This window comes from Anolis sagrei, chromosome 4 (genome assembly GCF_037176765.1).
Source record: "Anolis sagrei isolate rAnoSag1 chromosome 4, rAnoSag1.mat, whole genome shotgun sequence".
Taxonomy (NCBI): domain Eukaryota; kingdom Metazoa; phylum Chordata; class Lepidosauria; order Squamata; family Dactyloidae; genus Anolis; species Anolis sagrei.
The window spans coordinates 10,572,761-10,589,070 of NC_090024.1; the positions used below are offsets into that span (position 1 = coordinate 10,572,761).

The 16,310-nt window shown below is 44.8% G+C and overlaps 1 protein-coding gene across 1 annotated transcript in view; it reads right to left on the reverse strand.

Moving 5' to 3' along the window:
- The window catches only part of DENND3 (DENN domain containing 3), a 68,138-nt gene that overhangs the window by 28,930 nt on the left and 22,898 nt on the right, over nt 1–16,310 (reverse strand). Inside the window, exons 6-10 of the mRNA XM_067467259.1 lie at nt 12,805–12,924; nt 10,231–10,449; nt 8,649–8,770; nt 4,042–4,197; nt 2,194–2,290 (exon numbers count right to left, since the gene is read on the reverse strand). Coding sequence (XP_067323360.1) covers nt 2,194–2,290; nt 4,042–4,197; nt 8,649–8,770; nt 10,231–10,449; nt 12,805–12,924 — 714 coding nt within the window. The remainder of the gene's footprint in view (nt 1–2,193; nt 2,291–4,041; nt 4,198–8,648; nt 8,771–10,230; nt 10,450–12,804; nt 12,925–16,310) is intronic.

Consider the following 16,310-nt stretch of genomic DNA (forward strand, 5'->3'; position numbering starts at 1 on the left):
AGGGCCTCAATGTGTTAGTAAGCCTCAGTATGAGAAAGCCTCAGTGTTAGTTCACCTCATTGTATGCAAGGTGTTAGTCTGAATATTTAGTCTCAGTATTTGAGAAGGTCTCAGTGTGAGAAGGCCTCAGTATGAGTAGGCCTGGTGTGAGACGCCTCAGTGAGGAAGCTCCAGTTTGAAGGCTGCTGTGTGTAAAAAGCTACTGTGTGAAAGAGCGAAGGAGAAAGAGAGAGGGAAGGAAGGGAAGGATGGAAAGAGGAAAGAAAGAGAGAAGGAAGGAAAGAAGTGAAGGTGAAAAGAGAATGAAGGGAGGGAAGGGAGAAGGAGGAAAAACAAAAGGGAAAGAAGGGAGGAGGGAGGAAAGGAAGGAAGGACAAGGGTGGAAGGGAAGGAGGGAGGGGAAGGAGAAAGAGGGAAGGAAGGAAGGGAAGGCTGGAATGCGGGGGGGGGGAGAGAGAAGGGAGGGGGAGAAGAATGGAAGGGTGAAAGGGAATGGAGGGAGGAAAGAAAGAAGGAGAGAAAGACAAAAGGGAAGGAAGGAAGGAAGGAAGGAAGGAAGGAAGGAAGGAAGGAAGGAAGGAGGGAGGGAAGGAAGGACAGACGGACGGACGGACGGACGGACGGAAAAAAGGAGGGAGGGAGGGAAGAGAGAATGAAAGGCAAAAGGGAAGGACGGAAGAAAGGAAGGAAGGAGGGGAGGGAGGGAGGGAGGAGGGAGGGAAGGAGGGAAGGAAGGAAGGAAGGAAGGAAGGAAGGAAGGAAGGAGAGAGAAGGAGGGAGGGATGGAGGGAGGGAGGAAAGAGGGAAGGAAGGAGAGAGGGAAGGAGGAAAGATAGAAGGAAAGAAAGACAAAAGGGAAGGACGGAAGAAAGGAAGGAAGGAGGGGAGGGAGGGAGGAGGGAGGGGAGGGAGGGAAGGAGGGAAGGAGGGAAGGAAGGAAGGAAGGAAGGAAGGAAGGAAGGAAGGAAGGAGAGAGAAGGAGGGAGGAATGGAGGGAGGGAGGAAAGTGGGAAGGAAGGAGAGAGGGAGGGAGGGAGGGAGGGAGGGAGGGAGGAAAGAGAGAATGAAAGGCAAAAGGGAAGGACGGAAGAAAGGAAGGAAGGAGGGGAGGGAGGGAGGGAGGGAGGAGGGAGGGAAGGAGGGAAGGAGGGAAGGAAGGAAGGAAGGAAGGAAGGAGAGAGAAGGAGGGAGGGATGGAGGGAGGGAGGAAAGAGGGAAGGAAGGAGAGAGGGAAGGAGGAAAGATAGAAGGAAAGAAAGACAAAAGGGAAGGACGGAAGAAAGGAAGGAAGGAGGGGAGGGAGGGAGGAGGGAGGGGAGGGAGGGAAGGAGGGAAGGAAGGAAGGAAGGAAGGAAGGAAGGAAGGAGAGAGAAGGAGGGAGGAATGGAGGGAGGGAGGAAAGTGGGAAGGAAGGAGAGAGGGAGGGAGGGAGGGAGGGAGGGAGGGAGAAAGAAAGAAAGAAAGAAGGAAGGAAGGAAAGAAAGAAAGAAAGAAAGAAAGAAAGAAAGGAAAGAAGGGAGGGAGGGAGGGAAGGAGGAAGGGAAGAGAGAAAGAAGGGAGGATAGGATGATGAGAGAGAGGAGAGCCTGAGAAAAGAACCCTAGGGGCCACATCCATTCTCTGGGCCTTGGTTTGCCCATACCTGTGCTATGATATAGTTATGCAGACAGGTAGGTCTTTCGATTTTGCCATTTTAGTGGCTCTTTCTTCTCAAATATGCCTTCCTCCACTAGGTGGCAGGAGTATCCAATAAAAAGGAGTAAGAGAATTTTGTCCCTCTCTCCAGGTGTTTTGGACTTCAACTCCCACAATTCCTAACCGGCTGTTAGGAATTGTGGGAGTTGAAGTCCAAAACACCTGGAGGGAGGGACAAAGTTTGCCCATGACTGGTGTAAATGCTTAAAGATTTTCAAGTGCTGTAAAAGGCCTGGTGCATGTAAGTCAGATGTTTTGCAACTTTTGAGCTGCCTGCCTGTGTTTGAAAAAGAAAACAGCAATTCCAAGAAGCATAATCTAATCAAAAAGGAAAATAAGATTAAACACGACTTCACTGAAATGAACGAATAAATGTGTTTCTTTTTTTTTAAAGTACGTTCTGCAACAAAACAAGCTCAAAAGATTCATTTTGAAAGCTCTTGTTGTGAGGAATCCAAGTGACAAAATAGTTCAAAGAAATTCTGAAGATTTATTTACCTTCCTGTAAAACGGCTGGTCACCCACTTGTCTTGTTTTCATGAATTCTTCACTGTTAAATACTCTGTGCTCGTAATTCAAATGGTCTTTCACCTCCCTGTTGAGTCAGAAAAATAATTTTAATTGAGTTGTCGAAGGCTTCCATGGCTGGAATCACTGGGTTGCTGTCAGTTTTCCGGGCTTTGAAGCTGCAAGGCCATTCAATGCTAATCAAGGTGGCCAATTGCAACATTCGTACCTGCCTCTCACAAACAAGAGTTCTTTCTCCTACTTTGGACATTCCACAGATATATAAACCTCACTTGAATAGCCTTGCAGCATCAAAGCCTGGCTGCTTCCTGCCTGGGGAAGGAAATCAGGACAGTAAATAAAGAACAATGCTCAGAAAGCATGGGAATTCCAGACAGGAAACAATCACCTCCCAACAAAGTATTCCCCCAGGCAGGAAGGCTTTGAAGCTGCAAGGCTATTCAATGCTAATCAAGGTGGCCAATGGCAAAAGTTACACCTGTCTCATACAGACAAGAGTTCTTTCTCCCACCCTGGACGTTCCACAGATATATAAACCGCACTTGTATAGACTTGCAGCATCAAAGCCTGGCTGCTTCCTGCCTGAGGAAGGAAATCAGGACAGTAAATAAAGAACAACGCTCAGCAAATAGGGGAATTCCAGACAGGAAACAATCACCTCCCAACAAAGGATTCCCCCAGGCAGGAAGCAGCCAGGCTTTGAAGCTGCAAAGCTATTCAATGCTAATCAAGGTGGCCAATGACAAAAGTCACACCTGTCTCAAACTGACATGAGTTTTTTCTCCCACCCTGGATGTTCCACAGATATATAAACCTCACTTGAACAGCCTTGCAGCATCAAAGTCTGGCTGCTTCCTGCCTGGGGAAGGAAATCAGGACAGTAAATAAAGAACCACACTCAGCAAATAGAGGAATTCCAGACAGGAAACAATCACCTCCCAACGAAGTATTCCCCCAGGAAGGAAGCAGCCAGGCTTTGAAGCTGCAAGGTTATGTAATGCTAATCAAGGTGGCCAATTGCAACAGTCACACCTGTCTCAAACAGACACAAGTTCTTTCTCCCACCTTGGACATCTTTCCACAGATATACAGACCCCACTTGCCTAGTTTCCAACAGACCTCACAACCTCTGAGGATGCCTGCCACATATGTGGGTGAAACGTCAGGAGAGAATGCTTCTGGAACATGGCCATACAACCTGGAAAACTCACAGCAACCCAAAATATCCATAGTCAACAACCTTGGCTTGCCATATTGTTATCACAGCAAGTTGAAAGGGAAAGAAGTAGGAGACAGAAGAACAGGAGGAGGTGCAAACTTGCAGAGGAAATGAATTCATTTCAATATGGTTCAGTTTATTAACGGATACGGGGATTTTGCATCTGCGGTGCAGAAAAAGAAGTGCCACAAATCAGCTGCCAAATTGCAAGGAAAACACAGAGTGTCAACTGGTAACCGAAAACAACTCATCTTATAACAATTCCTAAAAGGCCCTTGGCTAGAAACATATGGTCCCTTCACTGTCCAATTATTCCTTCAGCAAAATGTGGTTCTGCCAGCTTGTGACGCTCATAAAATTGCAGAACTATCTGCAAAATCCATTCACAAACCTGAGTAGTTTGCAATACATTTTCACCCTCACTTCATCCACAAACGAGGGTGATTTTAATACTTCATTGCAAGTATCAGACTCAAAATACCACTTATTCCTTCAACGTGCTGGGATGGAGTTTCGGTACAGAAGAGAGAGAAAATGTATTATATTTTATGCACTTTATACAGAATCGGACATCACAAAAGGCATCTTCTCTCACATACCGGAAGATATTGACGATCAACTGCAAGGTAATCTGCTGAATCTCGGCGTTGAGCCTCTGCTGCCACTTCCTCTTGCGCAACTGGATTTCGCCAAGATCTGTACAGGAAGCAAGGTGGCAGAGCTCAAGCTCATAGTGCAAGGGGAGGGTTTCCACCCTGGGAAAAGAAAACAAAGCACAAGCCCTCATTATTACTCCATGTTGAAAGGCATTCGACACAGTGAATCGCAGCGCTCTCTAGACCATCCTCCAAAAAATCAGGTGCCCTAACAAATTTGTGAACATTCTGCGGCTCCTCCATGATGGCAACAGTTTTGGGCAGCAATGGCTCCCAAAGTGACCCATTTAAGGTAGAATCGGGTTTCAAACAGGGATGTGTTATTGCCCCAACTCTATTCTCCATCTTCATTGCCATGATACTTCACCTTGTTGATGGGAAGCTTCCCACCGGAGTGTAAATCATCTATTGGACAGATGGCAAGTTATTCAACCTCAGCAGACTGAAAGCCAAAACCAAGGTTACAACATCTGTTATAGAACTCCAGTATGCTGATGACAATGTCGTCTGTGCACATTCAGAAAGAGATCTACAAGCCACTCTCAACACCTTCGCAGAAGCATACACGAAGCTTGGCCTGTCACTGAACATCGAGAAAACCAAAGTGCTGTTCCAGCAGTCACCAGCCAATCCCTCCCCAATGCCAGAAATACAGCTTGATGGTGTAACGTTAGAAAACGTTCACCATTTCTGCTACCTTGGCAGCCACCTCTCCACCAAAGTCAACATCGACACCGAAATACAACACCGCCTGAGCTCTGCGAGTGCAGCATTTTCCCAAATGAAGCAGAGAGTGTTTGAGGACCGGGACATCCGTAGGGATACCAAGGTGCTTGTCTACAAAGCTAATGTCCTCCCAACCCTGCTATATGCCTGCAAAACGTGGACTGTCTACAGACGTCACATGCAACTCCTGGAACGATTTCATCAGCGCTGCCTCTGGAAAATCCTGCAAATCTCTTGGGAAGACAAGCGGACAAACGTCAGTGTGCTGAAAGAAGCAAAGACCACCAGCATTGAAGTGATGGTCCTCTGCCATCAACTCCGCTGGGCCGGCCACGTTGTCTGGATGCCTGACCACCGTCTCCCAAAGCAGTTGCTCTACTCTGAACTTAAGAACGGAAAACGGAATGTTGGTGGGCGGGAAAAGAGATTGAAAGATGGCCTCAAAGCCAACCTTAAAATCTGTGGCATAGATACTGAGAACTGGGAAGCCCTGGCCCTTGAGCGCTCCAGCTGGAGGTCAACTGTGACCAGCAGTGCTACAGAATTCGAGGAGGCACGAATGGAGGGCGAAAGGGAGAAGCGTGCCAAGAGGAAGGCGCGTCAAGCCAACCCCGACCGGGACCGCCTTCCACCTGGAAACCAATGCCCTCACTGTGGAAGAAGATGCAGAGCAAGAATAGGGCTCCACAGCCACATATGGACCCACAGGGAAACCCATCATGGAAGACCATCTTACTCGTCCAATGAGGGATCGCCTAAGTAAGTAAAGTATGTTGAAAGAATTCTACTTGTGCTTTTTCCTAAATGCCATGCCAACAACAGAAGAATGGGAACCAAATGGGTCCCTATAGTTCAGGCCTGGGCAAACTTTGGCCCTCCGGGTGTTTGGACTTCAACTCCCACAATTCCTGACAGCCACAGTTTGCCTATGCTTGCTATAATCAATAGGATTGGTAGTGAGGTATACAGGAACTCTGAAAAACACAGTATCATAAGGGTATCTTAAGGGTAAATAACAAGCTAATTCAATTCCTTTTACCCTCCCAAAAAGACACAGCTGGTTGGGAGTCAGCTGCATTAAAATCACTACTGACTAAAAGGTCATGAGTTCGAAGCAAGCCTGGATCAAAGTAAGCTCCCAACCATTTGTCTAGCTTGCTGTTGATCTTTGCAGCCCAAAAGACTTGCAGTTTCTCTAGTCACTTCTGACATGAAAAAAAAATCAACTGTGTCTGATCCTCCTGGAAAGAGGATCTTCAAGTGCCCCCAAGACCCATTTCGGAGAGCCACCCCAGAAGGATACTGTTGCACTCCAGGGAAGGAAAAGCCCTCTGACTTTCAACACCACACCATTGGATGGAAAGCAATCCTTTTATTGAAGATAATTAAAAAGCAATAAGGTAAAAAAAACACTTTAAAGAAATAGGTAAATCCAATTAGGTAGGAAGATAAGCAGGAACAAAGTAATCCAGGGTAATAGTCCAGCAAAGTCCATAAAAACCAAGGCAAAACTTTCCAAATAAAATTCAAAGAATCAGGAAACATAAACCCAAGGCATGAATATAGAGCATAAAATCCAAGAACCATGAAACAAAGCACTTAAAACATGAATTTCCCAAGCAAAACTTTCATGAACAAACAAGTGATCTTGACTTGATTCCAAATGATGCTTCATCTGACTACATATCCTGTACTTGGGACTTTTATCTCCTCGTTAGTTAAGTCTCTAGCATTCAGAAACTGGTTTTGTTTTAACTGAGAATTTCTTATATTTTTCTCTCAGAGCCTGACAGACCAGCAAAGCCACTGTTCGGCTCTCCTGTTTTGACTAATCTCCTTGGGTCTATTTGCTCATTATCTATTTGCTCATTAATTTCTGCAGCTGGGCCAGGTGCCGAGCTGTTTTCATGTCCTCTATCATGGGAACTCTCTGGTAACAATTCAGAAAGCACACCATCATCCCCATAGCCCTCAGGGACGTTCTCATGGGAAGCTACACTTTGAACAGGGATCTCCTGGTCATTCTCTGCATCAAGATCACTCACCAAACCATTGCCAGCTTGAAACTCATTGACATCACTCCCCACATCCAAAGCACCCTGATCCTGGAACACAATCACAGGCTGAGCTCCAACAGATACCAGGATGGATGGTTATCAAAAGCCGCTGAGATGTCCAACAGAATCAACAAGGACACACTCCCCCTGTCAAGCTCTCTGTGGAGGTCATCTACCAAGGCAACCAAAGCTGTCTCCATACCGTGGCCTAAAACCAAACTGTGATGGATCTAGATAATTGGTATCATCCAAGAATCCATGGAGCTGAGAGGCCGCCACCTGCTCTAGAACCTTGCCCAGGAAGGGAAGATTGGAAATTGACCGGTAGTTATTCAATACCATGGAATCTAGAGACGTCTTCTTCAAAATAGGTCTCACTATTGCCTTTTTCAGGCTTGGTGGTATTTGTCCCTGTTCCAACAAGGCATTTATAATCCTCGTAATCCACTTGGATAATCCCCCACTGGCCTTGCCAAGTAAAAATGGCACTTTCATGCAATGGATTCGGGAGGCTGGTTAATATCCAGGAACTCTGCCCTTTATCAGCAGCTCACCATACAATATCCTATACCAGTGGTTCTCAACCTGGAGGTCGGGACCCCTGGGGGGGTTGCAAGGTGGTGTCAGAGGGGTCGCCAAAGACCATCAGAAAACACAGTATTTTCTGTTGGTCATGGGGGTTCTGTGTGGAATGTTTGAGCCAATTCTATAGTTGGTGAGGTTCAGAATGCTCTTTGATTGTAGGTGAACTATAAATCCCAGAAACTACAACTACCAAATGTCAAGGTCTATTTCCCTCAATCTCCACCAGTGTTCACAATTATTGAGTATTCATGCTAAGTTTGGTCCAGATCCATCACTGTTTGAGTCCACAGTGCTCTCTGGATGTAGGTGAACTACAACTCCCAAACCCTTCCAGTATTTTCTGTTGGTCATGGGAGTTCTGTGTGACACGTTGGGTCCAATTCCATCATTGGCGGAGTTCAGAATGCTCTTTGATTGTAGGTGAACTATAAATCCCAGAAACTACAACTACCAAATGTCAAGGTCTATTTCCCCCAATCTCCACCAGTGTCCACATTTATTGAGTATTCATGCTAAGTTTGGTCCAGATCCATCATTGTTTGAGTCCACAGTGCTCTCTGGTTGTAGGTGAACTACAACTCCAAAACCCTTCCAGTATTTTCTGTTGGTCATGGGAGTTCTGCATGCCACGTTGAGTCCAATTCCATCATTGGCAGAGTTCAGAATGCTCTTTGATTGTAGGTGGACCCTAATATATCCCAGCAACTCCAACTCCCAAATGATAAAATCAATCTCCCTTAACCCCATTAGTATTCAAATTTGGGCGTATCAGGTATTTGTGCCAAATTTGGTCCAGTGAATGAAAATACATCCTGCATATCAAATATTTGCATTACGATTCATAACAGTAGCAAGATCACAGTTATAAAGTAGCAACAGAAATAATGTTATGGTTAGAGGTCACCACAATATGAGGAACTGTATTAAGGGGTCGTGGCATTAGGAAGGTTGAGAAACACTGTCCTATACCATTCTCTCAAAGTTGCAATATGGGAAAGTCTGCAAAAGCATCCAAGGTTTCAGGAAGAACTCAGTTATTTGGATCCAATCCACAACACTCAGATTAAATATTTAGGTAATACACTTGACATTAAGCACGTGCCATCTCTTTTATTTTGGTTTATTGAACCAAATATCCTGAACAGATTCAGGATTTTATCTTTGACAAACTTTTCTTTTTACCGTGTTATAAAAATCCTTCCTGCTTGCAGAGGGATATCTGGGATTTCAGATTCTTCTTCAGACGTCTTGGACTGAGCAATATCCCCATTATCAATGTTAATCAGAATTAAATCATCCGCTTCCTTCCATTTAGAAAAAAAACAAAACAAACATTTGTTAAGGAAACAAGAACGGTTAGTCATGGTTAAAAACATAATTACTGCAAAGCCGGCAATTTAGGAAGCATGGTAAATCTGACCCACACCAATATTAACCGTAGCAAAAAAATACTATCTTTGAATTAGATGTATCATTGTATTGTCGAAGGCTTTCTTGGCTGGAATCACCGGGTTGTTGTAGGTTTTTCTGGACTATATGGCCATGTTCTGGAGGCAATTTTTCTCCTGACGTTTCGCCCGCATCTATGGCAAGCATCCTCAGAGGTAGTGAGGTCTGTTGGAAGTAGGAAAATGGGTTTATATATCTGTGGAATGGCTGGGGTGGGACAAAGGACTCTTGTCTGCTGGAGCTAGGTGTGAATGTTTCAACTGACCACCTTGATTAGCATTCAATGGCTTGGAAGTGCCTGGGGGGAATCTTTTGTTGAGAGTGATTTTATGTGCCTGTTTGTTTCCCCTCTGTTGTTTTGCTGTTGTAATTTTTGAGTTTTTAAATAGTGGTAGCCAGATTTTGTTCATTTTCATGGTTTCTTCCTTTCTGTTGAAATTGTCCACATGCTTGTGGATTTCAATGGCTTCTCTGTGTAGTCTGACATGGTGGTTGTGAGAGTGGTCCAGCACTTCTGTGTTCTCAAATAATATGCTGTGTCACTCTCAACAAAAGATTCCCCCCAGGCACTTCCAAGCCTTTGAATGCTAATCAAGGTGATCAGCTGAAACATTCACAGCTAGCCCCAGCAGACAAAAGTCCTTTGTCTCATTCCACAGATATATAAACCCATTTTTCCTACTTCCAACAGACCTCACTACCTCTGAGGATGCTTGCCATAGATGCAGGCAAAACGTCAGGAGAAAAATTGCCTCCAGAACATGGCCATATAGCCCAGAAAAACCTACAACAACCCAGATGTATAATTTTTTTTCTTATTACTCATTTGAAAAAACAGTCAGATTTGGATATACCCTGAACCCATCCTTCACATTAGGCCTGGACAAACTTCAGCCCTCCAGGTGTTTTGGACTTCAACTCCCACAATTCCTAACAGTCTCAGTCCCCTTCCTTTCCCCCCTTTTACACCTTATGAACACAGCCTGAAGATAATTTTATACTTTGCTTAATAATTTTGTGCATGTAACCAAGTCCATGGACAAGTAAAGCTGTCACTATCTCAGACACTCATATGAACAATGTTGGATTTTAGAACATTTCAGATTTCAAAATACTTGATGTTCAACCTTTATACGTACATAACAAACACCCTTAAGAAGAAACACATGCTACTAATTCTACAAAGGACTGGTAATTTTTTTTAGCGAACAAGCATTTACTGAAGTCCTCAAAAAGATCAAAGCAGAGAGAATGAAATATGAGTGAAGTCCCATTCATACGGGTGAAGTGAAACAGAGATAAATCCATGGCAAACCTTGCAAACTTCTTCAAAGTGATCGATGTGACATCCCATGAGGAAAGATGTGGGAGCCATGACGAAATCCAACATCTGACGAGACAGAATGGGCACAAAAGTGTGCTGCCACTGAATAGGATGCAGGTATTGCATGAAACACTCGGATATGAGCGTAAGCAAGGCCCAGTTGGAAGAGAAGAAGACTATCTTCCGCTCAGTCAAAATGCAAGTTATTATCTGGGAAGAGAGAGAAAAAAATGTCAATTTTTTGACAAATTAATGTCTGCCTGTCCTACATCTGCCACTGTTTAACCTTTTTTGGGGGTGACTATAGCATGTGTTGTAGTTCAGCCCATGGTTGTGCCTGATACCGATGTAAATGGGGAAGTGGATCATGGGAACCCTGGGCCTGGGAGCCACGAGATTTTAAGTCCTGAAAATGATCAGTCTGTGTTTCCAGCAGTTAGTGAAGGTCTCATTCCAAAGAGGTGCCGAGATGGTACAGAAGAGTCATCCTTTAGGGAAACGAATTCAGAGGCTGAAATCCCAGATGGAGAGAATAATGAGCTGGTTGATAGGAGACTGAGTTTTCGTAAACTTTGAGCTGCTCAACAGAATCTCTGAAGGTCACAGCGCTTGTTAGAAAAGAGACTCATATCAAGAAGTCATGGGAGAAGGCATGATTTTATGTGTATATTAGAGAGGCCAGGGGGATATTCCAGCCAGTCTGGTAATTGAAGCAAAAGCTCTTGCCAAGTGCTAGTCAACCTTTCTAAAGGACTACTAGATCCATGTCTTTGCTCCTGTTTCATGCTTCCAAATTTGAAGGATTGTGCCTGGATTTTTGTATTGGGTTCTATGCTGCCTTGTACTTCCTGCTTTTCTTGTATTCCTGTGCTGGATGTCCTGTTGCTTTGGGATTTTGGATTACTCCTGTACCTTAAACTTTGTGGACTATTTTATACGTATAGACTTTGAGGTTTTTACTATTTTTGCCATGGTGCTTTTTATATAATCTTTAATAAACTGCTTTGCTGATTTAACTTGGACCAGAGTGTGGTGCTTAAGTACATAGGTGTTTCCTGGCCTGGAGTGCATCAAGATCCTTGTCTGGGAGAAAAATAGCTCCCTATTAACTTATTGTATACCCTGCAAAATTGGATAATCTGCTGTCATATCTCATGTGCCTAATTCCAAACACATTGAGTAGCCCAGCCGGATGGTTCTATATAACTTAGCTTGGGGGAAAAAGTCACCTCAAGCCTGAGTGTTTTCTTTCTCTGCCTACCCACTTCCTGCTGCTACAGCTATCTCTTTCTGTTGCCAGGAAAGGAAATTTAAACACCCCCCAAAGGAAGCAGAAATCTGTTGTGCTCTATTTCATCAAACAGAAGGGAAGGGAAAACAGTGACAGAGGAGACACACATAGATTAAAAGACATATAAATAGATGCCCAGCATCATATCTCTCGCCTAAATAGGGCCGGGCTTTAGCACAACAGATTAACCACGAGCGGCAGTAAATCTTGCCAACCGAACGGTTGACAGTTTGAAGTCAAGGTCAGGGTGAGCTCCTGGCCTTTACACCAGCTTCTGCCTACCGCACAGTTTTGAAAACAGCTATGTGAGTAGATAAATAGGTACTGCTTTAAACGGGGAGGTATTTACGGCATCCAAGAGGAAATCCCAGGAAAAATGCCAGCAATTTGATAAAGGAGGACGTTTACGAACAAAGCTCTTCGGCAGGGAAAAGTGAAATGAGAGTACCCCCCTGTGGTCGGAACCAAGCAGAGCCCCCAAGATGCCGAAGATAGGAAAGTCTAGATATACCTCTATCTATGTACTGTTGTCTATCTTGTCAGTGTATAATGTCACTGAATGTTTGCCGTATTTGTGTTATGTGATCCGCTTTGAGTCCCCTTCAGGGTGAGAAGGGTGGAATATAAACACTGTAAATAAATCAATAATAAATAAATACCCAGTATGACCTGCATATATACAGGATAGATAATTGTGGTTTCATTTATCCATGTCTGACAAAATGCATTTTTTAGGCACTTTTGATATCTTCCAACATAATTCCTTGATATTCTTGGGCTGGAAGGCCTTCATTTCAACAGGGTTTAATATTAGGAGCCCGCGGTGGAGCAATAGGTTAACCCAGGCATCCTCAAACTGCGGCCCTCCAGCTGTTTGGGCCTTCAACTCCCAAAATTCCTGACAATCAAACAAGCTCGTTAGGGCTTCAGGGAGTTGGAGGCCCAAACAGCTGGAGAGCCACAGTTTGAGGATGCCTGGGTTAAATCCTTGTGCCGGCAGGACTTCTGACCAAAAGGTCTGGCATTCGAAACCAGGGAGCGGGGAGACTGTGAGCTCCAGATTCTCCAGGGAGTGGGTGAGCTCCCATCTGTCAGCTCCAGCTTCTCATGCAAAGACATGAGAGAAGCCTTCCAGGGGATTGTAAAACACCTCTGCATCCCCTGAACAATGTCCTTGCAGACAGCCAATTCTCTCACACTAGAAGTGGCTTGCAATTTCTCAAGTCGCTCCTGACACACACACACACACAAAAAAAGTAAAAGTCATGCTCTACCTGTAAAACCTGCTCTGGCTTGAAGCATAAGAAGGGAAGATGCAGATCCAAATCGATCACCGGGCTATCGGGATCCTCCCGAGATGGGAAGATTACTTGGAGAGGTTTCATATTAAATACCTACGGGAATAACAGACGTGAGTTTCAAATTAATGTTTTGTTCACCATAAATTACATCAGAAAATTATTGATTTATTTCTAAAGCTCAAAACACAAAGAAATAAAGCTGCCAAAGGCTACAAAAATTGATTTTAAATGCACCATATACCATATACACAAACAAACCAACCATTGTATTGTTGTTGTTGGGTGCTTCAACTTAGTAACACCCTAAGGTGAACCAACCACGAGTTTTTCTTGGCAGGATATTTTCGGAGGAATTTTGCCTTCGTGGCTTTCATAGCTGGGCAGGGATTTGAACCCTGAAACTTCTATGCCAGACATGGGCCAACATCAAACAATCGCTAGCTTGAACGAGGGTTGAATGAAAAGTAATGCCTCCACATTTGTTACTTGGGTTTGGGTGGGAATATTTTAACAAATCAAACACAGAAATAATCCTTAGAATGTGCTCTTTAATGACCACTATTCACTTTCCCACATAATCACCAGACAATTGGATACATTTCTGCCAACGATTAACAAGTTTTCTGAAGCCGTCACGGAAGAAGTCGACACTCTGTTTCTGCACCCAGCATCTCACAGTTCTCTCAATGTCTTCATCAGAAGCATAATGATGTCCCCACAGATCTTTTTTCATTATCGGGAACAGATGGATGTCAGACTGTTCAGCAGTGGAACTCTCTGCCCCGGAGTGTGGTGGAGGCTCCTTCTTTGGAAGCTTTTAAACAGAGGCTGGATGGCCATCTGTCAGGGGTGATTTGAATGCAATATTCCTGCTTCTTGGCAGGGGGTTGGACTGGATGGCCCATGAGGTCTCTTCCAACTCTTTGATTCTATGATTCTATGATTCAGACGGTGCTCAATCTGAACTGTATGGAGGATGCCATACGGTGGTGAGATCCAGTCTCTGAAGTTCTGCTATGGTGGCATGTGAAGTGTGTGATCTGGCATTGTCATGCTGCAGGAAAACATTTCCCTTTTCCTTTCGGACCCTTGTTAGCCATCATTTCAAAGTTCATAGCGTTGTGATGTAACGCTCGAAATTTATTGTTGTTCCATGTTCAAGGAAATAAACATGGATAACACCATCTGCATCCCAGAACACCATTGCCATGATTTTTCCAGCTGAGGGCTGTGTCTTGAATTTCCTTTTCTGGGGCAAGTCTTTGTGTTGATATTCCATAAACTGACGCTTCATAATGGTGTGCCCACATTTCGTCTTCTGTCATAATTGAATGGAGAAAGGTGTCACCTTCATTCTCGTAATGTTCCTAGCAAATTTCAAGTCTGTGCACTTTTATTTCAGGCTTCAGCATCTTGGACACTCATCGTGCACAGATCTTCCAATACCCAAGCAAAGCAATAATGTGACCCACATGTTCTTGTGAAATGCCGATTATGCTTGAAATTTCTCTCTGAGTGATACGACGACCATCCTGAATCAATCTGTCAACCTTTTGCTTGTGAAACTTGATGGTTGCTGTCACAGGACGTCCAACTATTTGTTTGTCACGCAAGTCAGATGTTCCCACCTCAACATCTTTAAACTTACTCGCCCAACGACGCACAGTACTCACAGCAACACAATCACCATAAACAGCTTGCATTCTCTGATGAATCTCCTTTGGGCTGACACCTTCTGCTGTCAAGAATTCAATGATGGCACGTTGCTTAAGTCGCATTGACCAACCATCTGCGCAGGGTTCCATACTTTGCACTTTAACAACACAACCATTCAATGCTAAGGCTTCCCGCCAAAATGGAACTGTAGAGGAGAGTCTACTGAACAAGCCAGTACCTGCCGCATTCCAGCACTGCCATCTGTTAACGAGTTACGAAGGTGGAGGCATTACTTTTCATTCAACCCTCATATCAAGAGTGCTTTGATTATGCCTTCTTACATGGCAGGGGGTCGGACTGGATGGCCCTTATTTATTTTATTTATTATTAATTATTCGAACGTATATGCCGCCACTCCCCTGGGGCTCGGAGCGGCTTACAAGAACGGCTAAAATCGAACACAATTTAAAACAATTTAAAACAATTTAAAAACAATCAGAGATCAAAGGCCCGTCGAAATAGATATGTCTTACAAGCCCTGCAGAAAGCTGATAAATCCCGCAAGGCACGAACTTCAGGTGGCAAAGTATTCCAGAGTGATGGTGCCACTGCTGTGAAGGCTCTGCGTCTGGTTGCTGTTAGACGCAAGGTCTTGACACTGGGAATTTCCAATAGATCTTGGTCCTCAGAACGGAGGGATCTCTGGGGGTCTCTTCCAGCTCTAGCCCTTCAAGGTTTCTTCCAGCTCTAGGATTCTATATCAGGAGTAGGCAGTACGGGGTCTCATAGAATCATAGAATCAAAGAGTTGGAAGAGACCTCATGGGCCATCCAGTCCAATCCCCTGCCAAGAAGCATTCAAATCACCCCTGACAGATGGCCATCCAGCCTCTGTTTAAAAGCTTCCAAAGAAGGAGCCTCCACCACACTCTGGGGCAGAGAGTTCCACTGCTGAACGTCTCTGACAGTCAGGAAGTTCTTCCTCAGTTCAGATGGAATCTCCTTTCTTGTAGTTTGAAGCCATTGTTTCGCGTCCTAGTCTCCAAGGAAGCAGAAAACAAGCTTGCTCCCTCCTCCCTGTGGCTTCCTCTCACATATTTATACATGGCTATCATATCTCCTCTCAGCCTTCTCTTCTTCAGGCTAAACATGCCCAGCTCCTTAAGCCGCTCCTCATAGGGCTTGTTCTCCAGACCCCTGATCATTTTAGTCGCCCTCCTCTGGACACATTCCAGCTTGTCAATATCTCTCTTGAATTGTGGTGCCCAGAATTGGACACAATATTCCAGGTGTGGTCTAACCAAAGCGGAATAGAGCATGGGGAGCATGACTTCCCTAGATCTAGACACTATGCTCCTCTTGAAGCAGGCTACAATCCCATTGGCTTTTTTTGCCGTCACATCACATTGTTGGCTCATGGATATACTTTTTCTCTCCTACCTACCTTCTCTTCCTAACCAAGACTAACCCTTTTGGGATCCAAACGTTTCCCCGTCTTTCCTTCACTTCCTGAGAAGAGGAAAGGGAGGAAAGGGAGGGCATGGCAGGGCGGGGGCTTGGGGAGAGCCCCTTCCCTTCCGGCCCGCCCACCCACCCCACTCCGACCTGCCATTCAGCCCCCAAGTTACAAAGTTTGCCCGTGCCTGGGTTAACATCAATGGAGAACATGTAGCATCTGTTTGATGGTGACAAAACTACCAGACTAGGCAGTTCGAGAGAGGCCGCAATATGGGGGGAAACATCACAAAAACATATCCAGAGGACAGGGAATCCAAGGACAAGAACATGTGCCAAGGACAGAACTGCATGCTCTGGTACCTTCCG